Source organism: Elephas maximus, chromosome 22 (assembly GCF_024166365.1).
Source record: "Elephas maximus indicus isolate mEleMax1 chromosome 22, mEleMax1 primary haplotype, whole genome shotgun sequence".
Classification (NCBI taxonomy): Eukaryota; Metazoa; Chordata; class Mammalia; order Proboscidea; family Elephantidae; genus Elephas; species Elephas maximus.
In genome coordinates this window covers 72,122,782-72,140,934 of record NC_064840.1, presented here as the reverse complement: position 1 = coordinate 72,140,934, position 18,153 = coordinate 72,122,782, and the positions used below count along the sequence as shown (strand labels likewise).

The following is an 18,153-nucleotide window of genomic DNA, read 5'->3' as shown; positions in this document are numbered from 1 at the left end:
AAACTCTATGGGGGTAGTTCTACTCTGTCCTATAGGGTTGCTATGAATCGGAATTGACTCGACGGCACTGTGTTTGGTTTTTTGGAAAGGAGCCCTGGGAACCTTGGTGGCCCAGTAGTTAAGAGCTCAGGCTGCTAACCAGAAGGTTGGCAGTTCAAATCCCCCAGCTGTTCTTTGGAAATCCTATGGTGCAGTTCTACTCTGTCTTAGAGAGTGGCTGTGAGTCAGAATTGACTTGAGGGCAATGGGTTTTTGGGTAAAGGAGCCCTGGTGCTGCAGTGGTTAAGTGCTCGGCTGCTAACCAAAAGGCTAGCTGCTCTGCAGGAGAAAGATGTGGCAATCTGCTTCTGTAAAGATTATAGCCTTGGAAACCCTGTGGGCAGTGTTACTCTGTCCTATAGGGTTGTTATGAATCAGAATTGACTTGATGGCAAAGGGTTTAGATTTTTGGTTTTAAGATGCCTAAGAGTAGCTGGGTGGCACAAACTGTTAAGCAATGGACTACTAGCAAAAAGTTTGGCAGTTCGAACCCTCCCAGACAGAGATGCCTCAGAAGACAGGCCTGGCAATCTGCTTCCAAAAGGATACAGCCTTGATAGCCCTATGGAGCAGCTCTACTCTGTAGACATGGCATCACCATGAGTCCAAATTAACTTGACAGCAACTGACAACAAGATGCCTAAGCATGTTCTTACGAGCGCAGTGGTGGTTCAGTGGTAGAATTCGCACCTTCCATGCCAGAGACCTGGGTTCTATTCCTGGCCAGTGCACCTCATGTGCAGTCAACACCCGTCTGAAAGTGGAGACTTGCGTGTTACTATGATGCTGAAAAATTTTCAGCGTAACCTCCAGACAAAGATGGACTAGGATCAAAGTCCTGACTATCTACTTCTGAAAATCAGAATGGTCCAATGCTCAACCAATAGTGGGGAGGGCGCTGGGCCGGTCGGCGTTTCATTTCATTGTGCACGCCACCCCTGTGAGTCGGGGGCTGACTCGATGGCCGTTAACAGCAACAAACAATGCTCCTTACCTTCAAGAAGTGACCTTTTTATAAGTGGTTATTTACAAGTCTGTACAAAGCGCTGATCTTGGATTAGGCCAGAAGACAGTTAAAGCTGAGAACTGTTCTTGAACTACTCCTGGAAACCCAGCTAAGCTCATCTTGGCATTGCTGAGCACAGCACTGAATACGGTGGGACTCCAGGTGCCAGGGGTGAGCCTTGGCAACCATCATGCACGTCTGCTGATTCAGCTCACACAACTCAGCCCTCAGGATCCTTCAGAGCAGAGCCCCAGGGCCTGGCTGTTCAGTGCTTTCCACAGAGCCTAATACAAATTAGGCAATCAGGAGATATCTGATGAGTTACAGAATTTCTAAACTCTAGCCTTAGTCAAAAATAATGTGCTCAGAAATGGAGAGTGCTAAATATTGTCTACATGCTGTGGTTCAATTTTTTTTTTTTTAATTACAAAACAGGAAGAGAGAAACCAGTTTCAATACTCCCCTGCTCATGGTACCACTGGATGTTCCAACGTTTTGAGATTCTATCCACGAACTCATGGGAAGAGCCAACGAATAATCTGCTCCTGGCATGGGTCAGAAAGTGAGCTTGCATTGTTGGTACACGTGCTTTGTTCTGTTGGCCAAACTGTGTGTACGCATGGGGGGCAATTTCTCCCATGGACGTATGCCCAGTATATGGTTTCCCCTGGACCAACTTGATCTCCAGCTTCCTTAAGTTTTGTTAAAAAGGACAAACATAGAAAGGATTCTCTCAGCACATACAGGGCTTCCTAATACAAACTGTGATTCTCAAAATGTCACACTGAAAAGCTTATGACACATTAAGACAATGGAATGTTCTAGTGAATCTTTGCCACCTTGTTGTAATCCACTCTAGTATAATGTGCCTCAGGAAGAAAGCATTTGGACCTCTAATCAGATTGGGTATGGATTATGAAGACAAAAACCATCTCACTCATTCTATTCCCATCCCGGGCATTCACGCTGAGTGACCATGTTAAAGGAAAGACCACATAATAACGTCATTTCGGATTCTCTAGACAGGAAAGTGGCCATTTCTGTGGACAGAAGGAGCTCCATCTGTGACACTGTAATCACCTCATCTGGTCAGAAGCAAAGAAGGAGGGAGAAAGGAAGAGAATTAAAGCGAGCAAAAAGCTCCAGAGCTGACTCGGTCTCAGCTCCCCAGAGTCTCTGCAGAGTAAGGGGAGAATTCAGTCAAAAATAAAAAATCAAAACCAAACCCTTTGAGTCGTTTCTGACCCAAAGCAATTCCATAGGACAGAGTAGAACTGCCCCTACGGTTTCCAAGGAGCAGCTGGTGGGTTCGAACTGCCAGCCTTTCCGTTAGCAGCTGAGCTCTTAACCACTATGCCGCCAGTGCTCCTAGCTGAAAACACAGTTACAAAAATTACAATTATTTAAATAAAAGTAAATTAAGAATAATCAATTAAACATAACAAATAAAAATACAATTATAAAAATCATAATTAAGTGGGTTAAAAATTAGCACTTGTAAAATGTTAAAACAAAAATAACTCTTTCTTGGGGAAATCTTCTTTTCAGTTAGTCTCACTTGGGGCCCAGATCATTCAGAAACTAAAACCATACAAACCCAACAAGCCTGTCTTATTTCTTAGTCCCCTGCCCCCTCTATTTCCACATCTGAATGTAGGCCTCTTAACCCAAGTTGGGGTTTCTTTGTGAAACGCTTGTGTGCACCAACCAAATAATTTCCCCTCAACTGACCTTGTCGCTCCAAAATCATAACTCATTTAAAACCAGGTTTGAATCTACAAAAAAGTAAATGGCAGAAATAAATTCAATTCTTCTGCATCTTAACTATTTCCCCGGGCATTGCTGCTATCATTCAACTGCCCAAGCCTAGAATGTGACATTGAAAATAACAAGTCCACGCTTCTTCCCTGAAGTTTTTGGTTCTGTAACCAGCACTGCTTGTTGCTCCTCCCCTTATAACTCTGCCTTAAATGGGGGCAGGGTGGCCTCAGACTCAGTGGGGTCCATCCTTCTGAGTAGGTGTGAGTTTGTGTGTGGGAGGAGGAGGGAGCGAGGGAGGGACCCAGACTCTGCCTTACCTGCCCAGGTGGAGGGCTGAGCACATACTTCAGCACTCCCGAAGATGGGCTGTTCAGAGCATTTAAGGAGCACTGAGACCTTTACCCTCCACCGCGTTACAGTGAGAGGTTCCTCAGGAACACGAATCAGAGATTACAGACGACAGTATCTCCAACAGACAGATAAGCCACTGCCAAACGTTCAAAACAGGACCAGAGGAAAGTGAAGTCATTCTGAACAGCTATCTTTTTCCTCCATGTCAGAGCCAGTTGTATAAAACAGGGTGATGGGAAACCCAGACAAATTGTTTTCTGTTCACCCAGAGTGGCCCAAGAAAGCAGACAAACCCTCTATCTCTCTACCCCTTTTTCTAGGGCGTTGAGTCCGCATGACGCTCAGCAGAGCGCTACTCTTTGCTCCCAGGTGAGGCCGGTCACTGGAAAAACCAAAACCAAACCTGTTGCCGTTCAGTCGACTCCAACTCACAGCGGCCCTATAGGGTCATTGGAAATAGGGCCCGTTTAACAGATGAGCCCACGTGAAGAAATCAAGTTAACCTTGTGCATCACTTGAAGACCTTCCAATAGTTTTCCATCTTGGAAAACTGGCACCAGCCCTGCCATCATTGCCAGTGTGATACCGTTATCATTGGTACTGTCTCAGCTCTGGGCTGAATTCTCATTAATGTTCTGATTTGCCAACACCCTGACCTGCTAGGTGTGAAAATTATGAGGTTCTTGGCACTCTCCCCAGAGGGCTTAAGGATCCAGCCCAGGATTAAGTGAACTCACGGTCCCAAGCCTGTCTTCCCATCTCCCCATGGAGAGATGCGAAGATTAAGAGACAGCATCAACAATGCTTAAAAACCTGCCCAGGCTGAAAATACACACTAGTTGGATTCGTTTTAAATAGCACTGGATGTCCCTTTTTTGCTTTCTGTGTCCCCTTAAGCTACTTAATTTTATTTCCTTGATTTTTCTTCCAAAAGTCCTGGAAATAAGAACTTTTTGTCTTTTTCGTTCCCATTTTTGTGTTTTAAGGACCAGAACCCCTGAAATTCCCATCTGGTTTGAGCTGTATATAACCCAATGATTTTTATCATAACAAACTGGGCCAAAAAACTCTGGTCTCAACCCAGATGCTAATTAAAATCCTACCTGAGTCATGTTGCTATGGTTCCTGGGATTTCCACAAGCCCTAAGAAAGTTTTAGTTACTTTTCCCATGCTCAGGTGATGTTCCTGGGATTGGGCCAGTCTGGCTTCTATAGGGTGTGGGCGACACCTCCCAGTCAGGAGCCTGGGGTAGTTTTTGCGTACATAACTAAGCTCTGCGCTGGAGGCTGCTGTTCCTCTCGTTTACCCCTTTCAATAGCAGGGTCTTTATAGAAGTGTCGTTACCAGCAGCTCATTTTAGGGAAGAATAACCTGTGGGCCCAGTCACAGCAAGAGCCTTGCTCAAGATCACTTGGTGTGTAAATAAGTGAGACAGATGGAACTCGAACTTGGGTTGCACACTTCTCGATGCAAATGGTTAACATGCTCAGCTGCTCACTGAAAGACTGGAGGCTCGAGTTCACCCAGAGACACCTCGGAAGAAAGGTCTGGCAATCTACTTCCGAAAGACCAGCTACTGCAAACCCCTACGGAGCACAGTTCTACTCTGACACACATGGGGTCACCACGACTCAGATTCAACTCCACGGCAACTGGTTTACTGGTCATTCAGTACTAAGACAGACAGACACATGGTGCGTGCTGTGTGTTTAGGAGCCCAGACTGTGAAGTCTTAGGCAGGCTACTTCAGCTCTCTCTAGCTCTGGTTTTTCATCTGTAAGATAGGGATAGTAATTCCTACCTCCTAGGTTTGTTCTGAGGATGACATGAGTCAATACATCTAACGCTCTCAGATCACTGTCTGGCCCACAGTAAGTGGTGGGCAAATGGGAGCACTTCATAGCTACTGAGCCACCATTTATCCTGGGAGCTAGCACTGTGGCCAGAGATGGTCTGCCATTACCTAATTATCTGTAGAACGTCCATCCCACGGGGTAGGTGGCCGGGGTAACACTAGAGCAAATTAGGGCGGTTATTAAAAAAAGCCCATGTGAGATGGCGTCACAGCCTGGGACGCCTTGATGTTCAAAGTCAAGTGCCCCAGCTGCTCCCCTCTGGGGTCAATTCTCCCACTTCTGCCATCAACCCGGAGGCACATCAGCTGAGACAGAACCACTGGAAATGAATGGACTAGACAAAGTCTGTCCAGAAATGCCGCTTTTTTTTTTTTTGAAACCAGCAGGTTTCTCCTTTTCCTGATATGAACCAGTTTTGCTCTAATCAAGGGGAATTTTTCCCCCCCCAGAATTCGAATTCCATGTGCAGCTCAATAGCTAAAAAAAGGCATTTCTTTTTCCTGAACCTTTAAAAGGTACTTTAAACTGGCAGGAGACAGCAGTGAAGTGGTGGAGAAAGCTGTGAGTTTCGGCATGCTAAAATGAAACTATAATTTTTTTTTCCTTAAGAAAACCACATCTGAGGGTTTCTAACCACACGCAGAGCCTCTTATTCTTCTGTCTCTTGGCCCCAAGGCCCAATCGGCGTCGTGGTACACAGTCACCATGAATGTGTTTACTAAGCCTCTGCATCTCTCTGCCTACAGAAATCCTGCTGTACAGCTTCCCTCAGCCCTCTTTGCATGTTTCAATAAATGGAAAATTTCAGGGTTTCCTGGGGAACACTTGCTTAAGACACTTTGCGGGAGATGGGGAAAGAGTGCCAGGTTATAAAAAGACAGGCACCAAAAGAGAGTGACAGCTTGGCAGCGTGAATTTGAAAGATCAGCTACTAAGCACCCGATCCCAACCAGGTACTGCTTATAGGTCTGTCTGCAGACCACGAACAGGAGCAACTCAGCATGGTCTTTGTAGGCTGTGCTGGACTCCTTCTTTGAAATTTAAATAAAGGCACAAGAGCCTTTGGGCAAACACTGGTGCTTGGAGTGTAAGTGTAAACAGTCAACATCTCAGCTGCTAACCGAAAGGTTGGAGGGTCGAGTTCACCCGGAGGTGCCTCAGGAGAAAGGCCTGGAGATCTACTTCCAAAAAAATCAGCCTACAGAGCGTAGTTCTACTCTGACACACACACGGGTGCCATGAGTCACAGCTGACGGAAACTGGCTCATGGGTGATGCACACACCACGCCCTGCTCAGGCTCCCGTGCCCAGTGATGTGTGCTTAGCAGCGCAGACCCGGGTCTGAAGGCCTCCAGCAGAGGAGGCAAGGGGGGATTTCTCCAGTCAGGTGTCTGGAAAAGCCCTCCGTCCTGCTGGACGCAGACCTCTCCTTCGGAACCCCAGGCCAGACACTGACAAACATACTCACCTGGACTTTGGAGGTGGGGGCGGAGGTGAAAACACTTCAATTCCACTTCTGTCCTTGGGGAACTCAAAGGCAAAAGAGGCTGATTTGCTCATACCAGTGCCAGCCTTGCTGTTCTGGCTGGAGGGGCCATCTGTTGGGTGGAGGCGGTGCCAGGTGGAGGAGTGTGAGGCGTCCGTGGTGCCATTTTCCATCTCTCTCCCCCAGCCTGGGCCCAGCAATTCCTGTTCCACCTCCTCCTCTTCCTCTATGCGGCACTGACGGCTCCAGGCGCCAATCTGGTACCTGGGCCGCCTCTGGTCCGAGGGGACGGTGGCGGAGGTAGAGGTGGAGGGGGGTGGCGGGCACCTGACAGTGTCATTGGCGGTGACACCATTTGTCCGGCAGGAAGGGGCAGGGTCAGCCGGGCCTCTGGATGAAGGCTGGGGCCCAACACCACTGCCAGAGCTGCCCTCGCTGAGGTCGGGCAGAGGGGACGCAGACGGTGACACAGGGGACCCACAGGGGCTACTCTTGGACAGCTTGGGGGGGATGGCAGGCCTCCCCTTGGGCGTGTTCTCCCCTACATCATGACTATGGCTGTCCCTGGAGCTCAGCCCCTGTCCAGCGGACGTTTCCTCTTCACCTGCCTCAGAGTCCTGGCTCGCAGGCCCACGGGGCCACTGCAGCCCCACGGCAGAGTCGGGGCTGCTCAGGTAGATTGTCCGGTGGTCCTCTTCTGGGTGGGCTGCCATGACAGTAATGGTAGCTGTCACCTGGGTACCCACATCTGGGCCTTCTCTGTCCCGGCCCCAGACACATGCTGTTTTCTGAGCCCAAGTGTTACCTGTCCGTCCCTGGCCCTGGCCCTGAGCAGGTGCTGCCTGTCCTGCCTTGGCCTGTGGTCTGGGAGGTGCGGGGCCAGCCTTCTTCCTCTTGGTGCTCTCAGCATAGATGGGCTCAGGCTGCAGAGCCTCCCTGGAGGGGCCCGGGGGCTGGACCTCCCCACTCAGCCCAAGGCATCTGCTAGAGTTCACCACGTGGCAGCCTGCTTCCTGCGGCTTCTCCAGCACAGGCTCCTTGATGAGGGAGCAGTAATCGCTCTCAAGGTGGGGGGCAAAGGGGCTGCTGGTACCACTGCTGCCACTCCCACATGAGATGCCATCTGAAGAGCTGGCGGCCTCTGAGGTAAGGGATGGCTTCTTGGGCCCCAGGCGGGATGGTGGCTCTGCTGGGTCCTGGGCATGGCACTCCCTCAGGAACCCTGGCACTCTCTTGTTCTCCTCAGCAGACCCGGCACACACTGTCTGGTCCCAGCATGCTGGTGAGCAGTCCCCTCCACCATGTCTGAGTCTGGAGCTCTCAGCCTGTGAGGCGTCCTTGGCAACCGGACTCCCAGGACAGCAGTCCAGGATGGAGCAGTACTCTCCCCCCTCGCTGTCCCCTGAGGGCGAGCACCTTTGATCGCTGTCATCCTCTGACGGCAGGGATTCCCTCAGGGCTTGTGAGGAGGAGCAGGGCCCAGGGTCCTTGGCACAGCCAGATGCCATCCCCGCAAAGGCCGCCAGTTTCTGGCGGAAGCTCTCCTGAGTAGAGGTCAACTCTTGGTAGGGAAATGTGGGTTTACCTTCTCGTCCACCCTTGTCATTGGGAAAACTCATTGGGTGGAAGGCCATGTTCCTTTCCCCCCGGGTCTCTAAGCTATGCAGGCCAACCATGGCATATGTGGGAGGGCACCGAGAGCTGCCATTCGCGGGGGCAGAGGGACCACCAGGCTTCTGTGCACCTCGGAAGCTGCTCAGGTAAGTTCTTGGCGCGTCGTCCTGCTTCGGGAGGGGGAGCTTGCTGGGCGACCGTCTCCAAATGAGCTAAAGGTCCAAGGTTAAAAGACTTAGATGAGATTTTGTTAGAGAGGAAAGGGAGAGAGAAGAACTAAAAAGAGAAGTGCCATGACATTGCAGACTGGCTCCTATACTGCTTGAAGGAAGGCGGCAGCCGGCTGCTCATCAGGGCGAGCTCTCCAGCACGCCCACCTTCTGATCTCCCACCAGCCTTCTCGTCATTGCGGGGCACCCATTGAGCCATTCGTTTTCCCAGATACTAAGCTGCACCTCCCACTGGTGGCCTGTCATTCTTTTGGTTTAGGTCTGTGAAGTAGGAAAAAAAAATCTAAAAAAAAAAAACATTTTGCCTTCTTCTTTACAACTGTCGTGTGGGATTAAGTTCTCCAAGGCTTGGAAAATAGGGTTTGGAGTTTCAATTTTGCTTTCCGTTTGTTAGTTTTTTTGATAACAGTGTTGTGACCCTGTTTTGCCTTCCTGAAGAAACCCAGAGTCACAAGAATGTTTAAGGCAGCCAGGGTGGGTGCTGGGGCAGGGGCAGGAGGTTGAGGGGCCAGTTCTGAGCTGGGTCATGGCTTCCCTCGCTTCATTCTGGGTTTTTTGTCAAGCCATGCCAAAGACTGCTCTTTCTCCCAGTTACAGGCAGTGACACAGCCCAAGCCTGCATAAGTGGCTGGGTTAGTCGAGCTGTGAGAGACTGGTATGCGCCACTGGTCATTATCATCCCTGAAGTCAGTCTCCTTCCTCCTTCTCTTCTAAAGTGTCCTCCCGCACCTGGCTTTTAGGAAAAAAAAAACATCGCTGTGGAGTTGATTCCAACTCATGGAGACCCTATAGGACAGAGCAGAACTGCCCCATAGGGTTTCCAAGGCTGCAATCTCTACAGAAGCAGACCGCCACATCTTTCTCCCATGGAGCAGCTGGTGGGTTTGACCTTTTGGTTAGCAGCCAAGTGCTTAACCACTGCGCCACCAGGGCTCCTCAGCTTTTAGAAATGGCCTCAAAACAGGGTCCTGCATCTGGCTGTTTTCCAAGATGACTCCGAACTTAAAGGGTCCCTGCCTTATATCTGTGCAGGCTGAAGGTGGCCAGAATGTGCGGGTAAAGGGGCACACCCTCCTTGGGGAAGTAGAGTAGCCACTCTGGGCCTAGCCCTGAAGGGGACATCTCAGTCACAGGAACTGTCTCTCCTCAATTAACCCTCCAATGATTTGAAACAGGAGACTGGGTGGCACAGTGGTTAAGAGCTCAGCTGCTAACCAAAAGGTTGGTAGTTTGAATCCACCAGCTGCTCCTTGGAAACTCTGTGGGGCAGTTCTACTCTGTCTAATAAGGTCTCTATGAGTCAGGATCGGCTCGACGGCAACAGGATCTGAAACTGACCTTTGTTTTCACACACACACACACACCCTTCCTGATCCACCCACAGCATCGGTTCAGGGGAACAGGCAAAGAGGTTCAACAGGTAGCAAGCGGTCCTTAGAACATGTCCTAGACATGCCTAACGGCAGCAGGCTCCAGCAGCCCTGTGCTGTGTGCCCTCTAGCCTCTAGCCCTGTTCTGCGTGCCTATGGGATGTAACTGATTTTACTGATTCTAGATCAAAGCTGGTAGAATTCAAGCTTCAAAACTGGAAATATGAACACCGGCTGGGTATTGAACACTACTAAGGAATTACTGCTAATATTGGTAAGCGTGATAAAGGTACCGTGATTATACTGTTTATAATGTTTATCTTTTAAGGCTATGTCCTCAGATGACTCAAAGCCAAGGATTTGCTTTAAAATCACAGCGAAGGGGGAGTGGGGGTGGTAGTGGTGAAACAAGATCGTTCATGAGCTGGTAAATGCTGAAGCTGAGCGATTCCGACTCATAGTGACCTTAAAGAACAGAGTAGGACTGCCCCATAGAGTTTCCAAGAAGCACCTGGCGGATTCGAACTGCCAACCCTTTGGTTAGCAGCTGTAGCACTTAATCACTACGCCACCAGGGTTTCCACAGGGCTCATTATATGATGATTGCTGCTTGTACCTATACTTAAAATCATCAGCTAATTAGTTTAAAAAATACACCAATGCCCGTTGCAGCACTGTTCAGAATAGCTAAAAAGCGGAAACACCTAAATGTCCACCAACAGATGGTAGATAAATTGTCATACATACGTACAAAGGAATATCATTCTGCAATAAAGAGAAATGAAGTCTTGGTACCTGGGACAACTTGGATGGATCTTGAAAACATTATACTGAGTGACATGAGTCAGTCACAAAAGAATTAATGTTGTATGATTCCACTTACATGAAACAGGCAACTGTATGGGGACCAAAGTGGTTTCCAGGGGTGCAAGGGAGGGGTAAGAGAGTCTTTGCCCCTTTAGGGGCGCTGGATTTCTGTTAATGGTGGTGGAATAATTTGGAAACGGATGGTGGTGATAGTTGTACAACAAGATGGACATAATCAAATGTCACTGAATTGTGTGTGTAAAAATGTTGAATTGGCAATTTTAAAAAAGCTTAAAAATTTTCTTTAAAAGCTCCGTTTTGGTCTGCCCTTATACAGTTTCCAGACCAAACCAAAAACCAAACCCACTGCCCTCAAGTCAATTCTGATTCATAGCGACCTGAGGGGCTGCATTAATGCTTTTTGGCCCAAAGGGACAGACAGAAAGGAGGGCAGGTGATCACAAGACACCAGCAGCCAGGAAACGGCAATCTTGGGGCAAGCCAAGAGGAAGCCATTGGGCAGGATTCCTGCTCCAACAGCCCGCCCTGGCTGCCAGCCAGTCACCCAGTGTTACAAGAGGAGCAGCCCCGGCAAAAATACCACAGGGGTTAGTCAGCCTTACCTGCGAGACTTCGGCACTGACGCCGGCCTCGGTCCACACGTCAGAGGCGTCAGAGCTCATCATGGTGGGCTTCACTGCGATGGTGGGCTTGGAGTAGGGCAAGCTGTTCACGCCCTCATCCTCCAGGCGGCAGTTCTCGGGCCTGGGGGGCAGGCGGGGCGGAGGGGGCAGGCTGCCTGCTCTGAGCTGGGGACGGCCGGTCGCCAGCTGGTGGTCGCTCCGTAAGCAGAAGCAGTTCTTGCAGGACCCGGGCTTCCAGATGTGCTCCACAAAGTCGCTGCAGGCAGACATTTTCAGGCTCTCGGGGTTCAGTCGGTTGGTCTGGCGCATCTCGAGGGAACAGCGTGGCTCATCTTGTGCCCGGCTCTCTGGCGTGACCTTGGCAGATGCTGGTCACACAATGGCTTCCTGGAAAGACAGAGGGCTTGCCTGTGAGAGACCCCCACTGCCTGAGGGCGCGTGCATTATCAGCGAGAGGGGGACGGGGGAGAAAAGCGGTGAAGATCATTACCCCATTTTTCCCAAGGTTCTTAGTTACTGTCTATTGCTGTGGCCTTATCACAAGCATCAACAGTCAACACAGCTGTGTTCTGCGAATATGAAAGATATTCAGCCCCTTAAAACCTGGAGCACACGGAGATGAGAAGCCTGTACCTCGGGCACATACCCCTTGCTGCTGAGGTCACGGAGCCAGGGACACTGCCCAGAGGAATAACTACAAAGCAGGGAAGCAAACCAAAACCAAAAAAAAAAAAAAACCCATTGCCATCAAGTCAATTCCAACTTATAGCAGCCCTAGAGGACAGAGCAGAACTGCCCCATAGGGTTTGCTAGGAGCACCGGGTAGATTCGAACTGGTGACCTTCTGGTTAGCAGTTGTAGCTCTTAACCACTATGCCACCGTGGTTTCCGCAAGCAAAAATGGTGTCTTCTAAACGCTAATCCACAGTTGTTGATGGAGAACTATGTGGGAGGGGAGCCAGGCTCTGGCCTTGAAATCAGCATTGTAATCTCTGCTTCCAACCAGGAACGCTGGAATGGGTTGGAAAAGGGAAGAGGTGTGGAGTTGGCCTGCCCCCAGGGGAATCTTTTCCAGAGGTCTGGCATCTTGGGAATTTATCCCCCTCCCCCTTGCTTAATATAAGTTATTTAACCCTGTGCTTTGTGAGGTCAACAAAGTTCACACGGAAGGCCAACGGGGCAAACGGAGAAAAACAAAAAACAAATGTGTGGCCTCCACACCTCTGTGGTCCAAGAGAGGGAGAGAGAGAACAAAACAATTGTCTTCAAAGGGACTGCAACTCCCAGCGACCCCACGCGTGCCAAAGCAGAACTGTGCTCCGTGAGGTTTTCAGTGCCAGGCCTCTCTTCTGAGGTGCCTATGGATGACTCGAACCTCCAACCTTTTGGTTAGCTGCTGAGGCTAACTGAGGAACAAGAAGAGATTGTCAGTTGGTCACTTTCCCTATGATAACTCTGGAGATAAGGCTGTCAGCTTGCTGACAGAGTTAATTGCCTCTGAGGGTAAAACCAAAAGTAGACAATTTGCACCATAATACCTTATAAAATCACCATTGAGCAGGAACTCAAAGGCTTGCAGACAGCAACCAATTAACATGAATAACACCCCATCAGGTAGCTGCCATCCCCATTCTACAGGTGCGGAAACAACGACAGAGGAGTTAATTAAGACCTGCCAAAAGGTTTGATTGCTTTGGTCTTATAGATAGAGAGATGGAACCCAGCAATGGTTAAGCACTGGGCTGCTAACACAAAGGTTAGCAGTTCAAACCTACCCAGCAGCGCCACAGGAGGAAGACCTGGCAACCTGATTCTGTGAAGATTACAGCCGAGAAAACCCTGTGGGGCAGTTCTGTTCTGTCCCATGGGGTCGCTGTGAGTTGCAATGGACTGGACAGCACCCAGCAACATAGATACAAAGAGTTTGCTATCTCTGGAAAGAGAAGCCAACCCTGCAGGCAGCCCTCACCTCGCCACGCTGTTCATCACAGAGTAACTGTTTGCTGCTCCTTGCTCTTCTTTCCCTATTCAAATTAACTGCCTTCCCATAAGGAGAGTGTTCCTGAGAAAAATCTTCCTCAGAATCTAAGAAAAACCGATTCTCATTAAGCAGGAAGCGTTTTGCCCCAGGGTTTTCTCTCCATTTTCCTCCCTGTGAGAATTTGCTTAGGTTGATGCTCTCTAAACTATCAACAGGACTAACCAGGTGGGATGAGCCAGGAGCCCCAAAGATCATTCCAGATCTCTGTGGGAAATACTCTCGTCCTTGTCTCCCACACAGACAGACAGAGGTGCTTAGTCAACAAATACCGAAGCGAAATCTACCTCTTTTCCCTCCAAAGTTAACAATGAAGCCCACTGGTTCTTTAAGCTAAATGAACACTATAAAACAGAAGGCCACTGTGGGTGTTACCCAGGTCTCTGGGCAGCATAAATGGTTTGCACTAGACGACCAGCCTAAAAGTTGGCGGTTCACACCCACCCGGTGGCACAGCGAAAGAAAGGCCTGGAGGTCCGCTTCTATAAAGACTTATTGTTGTTAGATGCTGTCGAGTCGGTTCCAGCTCATAGCAGCCCCATGTACAACAGAATGAAACACTGCCTGGTCCTGCACCGTCCTCACAATCATTGCTGTGTTGGAGCCATTGCTGCAGCCACTGTGCCAACCCATCTCATTAAAGGGTCTTCAGTCCCAAAGGTTATAGCCAAGAAAGCCCTATGGAGCAGTTCTGTAATACATGGGGTCACCACGAGTCAGAAGTGACTTGGCAACGGGCTGTTTTTATTTGTGTCATAATAGTCCCCTTCTCCCCCAAATACCCGTAAGTAACAGGTACATTTCTTGCCAGGTCCTCCAAGGAGGACGCTAGGCTTTAACAAGCAGGCAAGGCCTAGTAAGGTTTTTTCTTTCTCCTAGAATCTGAGGCCACAGAGAGCTTTAGCCCTGAGGCCAAATTATGGAAGAGGGGGGAAAAAGTGGAGAAAGTATATTGGTCTTCAACAGGGCAAGTCTCCACACCCCTGCCCCAGGACAGGAAGTAGGCCCTTTCCTGTAGAGCAGATGCGTGGAAGGCCAAAGAAAAAACACTCAGGCCAGCTTCGGCTACAGAGAGAAGTTCCCGGGCCCCTTAGGTGGGATGGAGAAAGAGAGCTTGGAAGCCAGCTCTGTGCAGCCTCGTAAGTTCCTCTAAGTTCCTACCTAAGGCCAGGCATCTGAGGAGGTAGGCGCCCAACCACTTCCTCAGGGGCCACCAGAGAGGCACAAAGCAGCAGTACTGAGGTGGCCACATCTCACTTCCTCTTCAGCAGGCTACTGAGAGCACAAACTTGTCAGGGGGGCTTTGCTTGGTGCAGGACACCTGTGTTCAAATGCTCCCCTCTTTTGTAGCTTGATGACCCCCCGACAGCCCCGGGGCTTCTGGCAGGCTCCGGATTAATAACATGCAGACATTTCCATCTGCACTCCTCATCAATTTACCATCCATTTCCGGCGGGTAAATACAACTTTGCCCATGCAACTGCCCAGAGGCACAGGGGTTTTCAAGTTGTTGACTAAGAGAGCAGAATGAAGCCCTGGGCTGCCCACGACTATTGAATACCGCATCCCGTTAAAACTCGTTTCTTAGTGTCAGTCCCAGCAAAAGAAGAATTCACCGCCCTGTCAAGCCAGAAAAGGCTCCTGCCCACTTCCGTCAGCCTAGAGGGGTTCTGTGCCTGAAATGATCTCCCAACAGTTTTAAGGCAACTTTGGTGAAAAAGCCAAGTGGTGCTCACAGCAGAGGAGCGGAGGGTTGCTTGCTAGTTCTCCACAGGTTGGGAATGGCAACTTCCCAGCCCACATTCCTTACCTCTGAGGGGAGGTGGGGCCTCAGAATTATGCAAATGCCCCCATATCAGTGGGAGGCTGCAGTGAAAGATTAGAAAACTCTCTCAGCATTCTTTTTGATCCAATCTATGATAAAATATCTTAGCCTCTGCAGATTTCTGCACTAGATGTGTGGATACAATTTGCAAGGCTGAAGCTGTCAAATACACTCTCCTCCCAACCTATTTCTAAAAGAATGTAAAGAATCAGGATGACCAGATCTATAAAACTAAATATTTGGGCTCAACATATCCCTCCTGATTGCATCAAAGTTGCTTGTACCTTACTCTGCAGTGACACAATTCCAGAAAACAAACACTCGTCTAAAAAGATTTATATATTGCAATTGAATTAATGCAACACTGGAAAAAGGAAATATGTATAGAAAGTGGAAAATCTGGTGGTGTAGTGGTTAAGTGCTGCGGCTGCTAACCAAAAGGTCAACAGCTTGAATCCACCAGGCGCTCCTTGGAAACTCTGCGGGGCAGTTTTACTCCATCTTTTTTTTTTTTTTATAGGGTGGCTATGAGTCCAATCGACTCCACGGCAATGGGTTTTTTTTTTTTTTTTTGGTATAGAAAGTATTTGCCTGGATTACAACACACTCCATGGGCCTCGGTTTGCCCAGGCAGAAAGGAAAAAGCGAGAACCTTAACACACGCACACACATACACACACACACACACGTTAAGTCATATTCACACTTTGTTGTCTTTTTTCTTTCTCAGCGCCGTGTAAACTAATCTCAGCTGGAGGAATGAGGTTTTGCACCCTCTGCGGTCTAAACCAATAAGGACCGGATCTCGAATTCCACCGGACCCCAGGATTGCAAAATAACTGTAGAATCCCCCAGGGCTTCCTGTCAAATTTCCTTCCCCAAAAAGGGAAGAGGGGAGGGATAAGGGCTTATGAATGGTGGTTCAGGCTAGTGATCGATAAAGCCTCTGAGCCTGACTCAAGCCCGAATGCATTGCAAAACCCACCCCTAGACCTTTGGGCTTTGCAATCAGCACTGCAAAGCCCTGTGCTGCCCGAGCTGTACCTGGGAGGAAAAAACACACACGGTGAGCCCGCCCGCCATTCATAGGACGCGAAAGTAAAGCTGTTCTATTTTCTAAGAGTGTGTGTGTGTCCGGCGGGGGAGGGGGCAGAACAAGCAAAGGTTAAGAACGTGCTCACAGTACGCGTTTTGGGGGGTTCAGCCCCGCTCGGGAAAAGGGCATCACCTCATTTCCTCTGGAGACCCGAGGCTGGCATCTAGCCCTGTGCTGTGTACGAGGCAGCTACCTTGGGATCCCCAAGCCATCAGCCCCGGGGTCTTGATCTGAGCAGCCTAGGCGGCCTCTCTCTCTCTCTGTTCCTTTGACAATACTCCTGCCATGGAAAGGAGTCTCCACACCAAGCAATTCCCAAACCACTTCGGTCCCTTGCCCCAAACAGGGCGGCAAAACCAAAAAACCATCAGAACGGTCGGGTCCCCCTCCCGGAACTCGCAGGAAAGTTTCCCCGTTCTCGAGAGCGCGATTCTCGAATGAATCGAAAACACCCTTCCCGCTCCTCTGTCCCACTGGCTCGGAGCCTCCGCCTCGGGTACAACCCCGGGTGCACGCGGTCCCGATGCTCCACCTTCCCAAACCGCCGCCTGTCAACCGGGGGTCGCCGAGAAGGGGGTCGCCCGTGCGGCGGCCACGGCCGCGGCGCTCCTCCAAAGCTCCCCTCTGCGGCCACGTTTGCCAGACAAAAAGAGGCAGAATTGGAGCAAGCGTGGCGCGCTCACCTCGGGGCCGCGCTCCCGCGGCCTCGCCGTCCGTCGCCCAGCCGCCCGCGGCCCCGCCGGGCGCCCCGGAGCATTGTTTGCGGAGTGTCTGCGCGCGGTGCCTGCCCGGCCGCGGTCCGTGTCGTCTGCCTGGGCCCGGCGGCCGGGGTGGCAGCTGCGAGCGCGGCTCCGCCCCCTCCGCCTCCGGTTACGCCGCCCGCCCCGGCTCCCGCCGCACCTCCGCAGTCCCCGCCGCCGCCCGGCGCCCCTGTGGACCCCCCAGCCCCGCGGGCCCCCACCCGCGCGCGCCCCGCACCCCCGCGCGCCCCCAACCCAGCGCGCCCCTCGTCCCCAAGCGCCCCCCACACCTGCGGCCCCCCACCGCAGCAAGCCCCCCACCCCAGCGCGCCTCCAGCTGTCTCGCCGGCGGGCTCCAGACCCCTAGCCCCGCAGGCCCCCAAACCTTCCCGCCCAGTGCCTCCTCTGCCTCCCGTCCGGACATGAGGCTCCGCCCCAAGTCTGAGACTCCGCGCAGTCGGACCCGGAGCCGAGCCCCTATTGTGCCCCCTCGCCAAGGCCGACTCTGCACCATTCTTCGGTGTCTGCGGCTTTCCTGTTCCCACTGTATATACATGTGTGGGGTGTAAGTGAACTTACACCCCACACATATATATTATGGGAAAAGGAAGGCTGTATAGGTGTAAGTACCTGCAAGGAGCCTGGCGGCTAAATCAAAAGGTTGGCCTTTCGAACCTCTTCAGGGGCTCCGCGGGAGAAAGACCTGGACACCTGCTTCCCTAAAGATTACAGGAAACCCTGTGGGACAGTTCTACTCTGTCATATAGGGTCGCTGTGAGTCGGAATGGACTCCATGGCACACAACGACAAAGTACCCTGCACCACTTCATCCAGCTGGCACTGTGAGAACTGGAAGTCGGGGGGCGGAGGGGTGGGTAGTAGAACACCTCGACAGGGTTGGGGGAGGAGGGAGCGGTGAGGGGTCAGGAGTGGAATGAAGCCAGCACTCCTGACAGGCTCAGAACGCAGTGTGTGGGCACCGTGATTATCAATTACTGTCACCTGCGGGGGAGCAGGTGACGCAGTGGTTAAGAGCTATGGCTGCTAAACAAAAGGCTGGCAGTTCAAACCCACCAACCGCTCTTTGGAAACCCTATGGGGCAGTTCTACTCTGTCCTACAGGGTTGCTATGAGTCGGAATTGACTGGAGGGCAAGGGGTTTTTGGTTACCAGTGGCAGGAGGATGGTGAGGGCTGGAGTGAGGCTGGGAATCCCAAGAGCGTGTTCCAGGTCCAGCTCGATCCTTCCACTGGAGGCCTTGGGCAAACTGCTTAACCTCTGGGCTTTTC

The 18,153-nt window shown here is 50.9% G+C and overlaps 1 protein-coding gene across 1 annotated transcript in view; it reads right to left on the bottom strand.

Moving 5' to 3' along the window:
• Window positions 1-16,912, bottom strand: part of PRAG1 (PEAK1 related, kinase-activating pseudokinase 1) — a 58,216-nt gene extending 41,304 nt beyond the window's left edge. The window contains exons 1-3 of the mRNA XM_049866337.1: window positions 16,808-16,912; window positions 11,145-11,552; window positions 6,483-8,326 (exon numbers count right to left, since the gene is read on the bottom strand). Of these exons, the coding sequence (XP_049722294.1) occupies window positions 6,483-8,326; window positions 11,145-11,474 (2,174 nt within the window). The 5' untranslated portion in view covers window positions 11,475-11,552; window positions 16,808-16,912. The remainder of the gene's footprint in view (window positions 1-6,482; window positions 8,327-11,144; window positions 11,553-16,807) is intronic.
• Window positions 16,913-18,153: the final 1,241 nt, after the last annotated feature.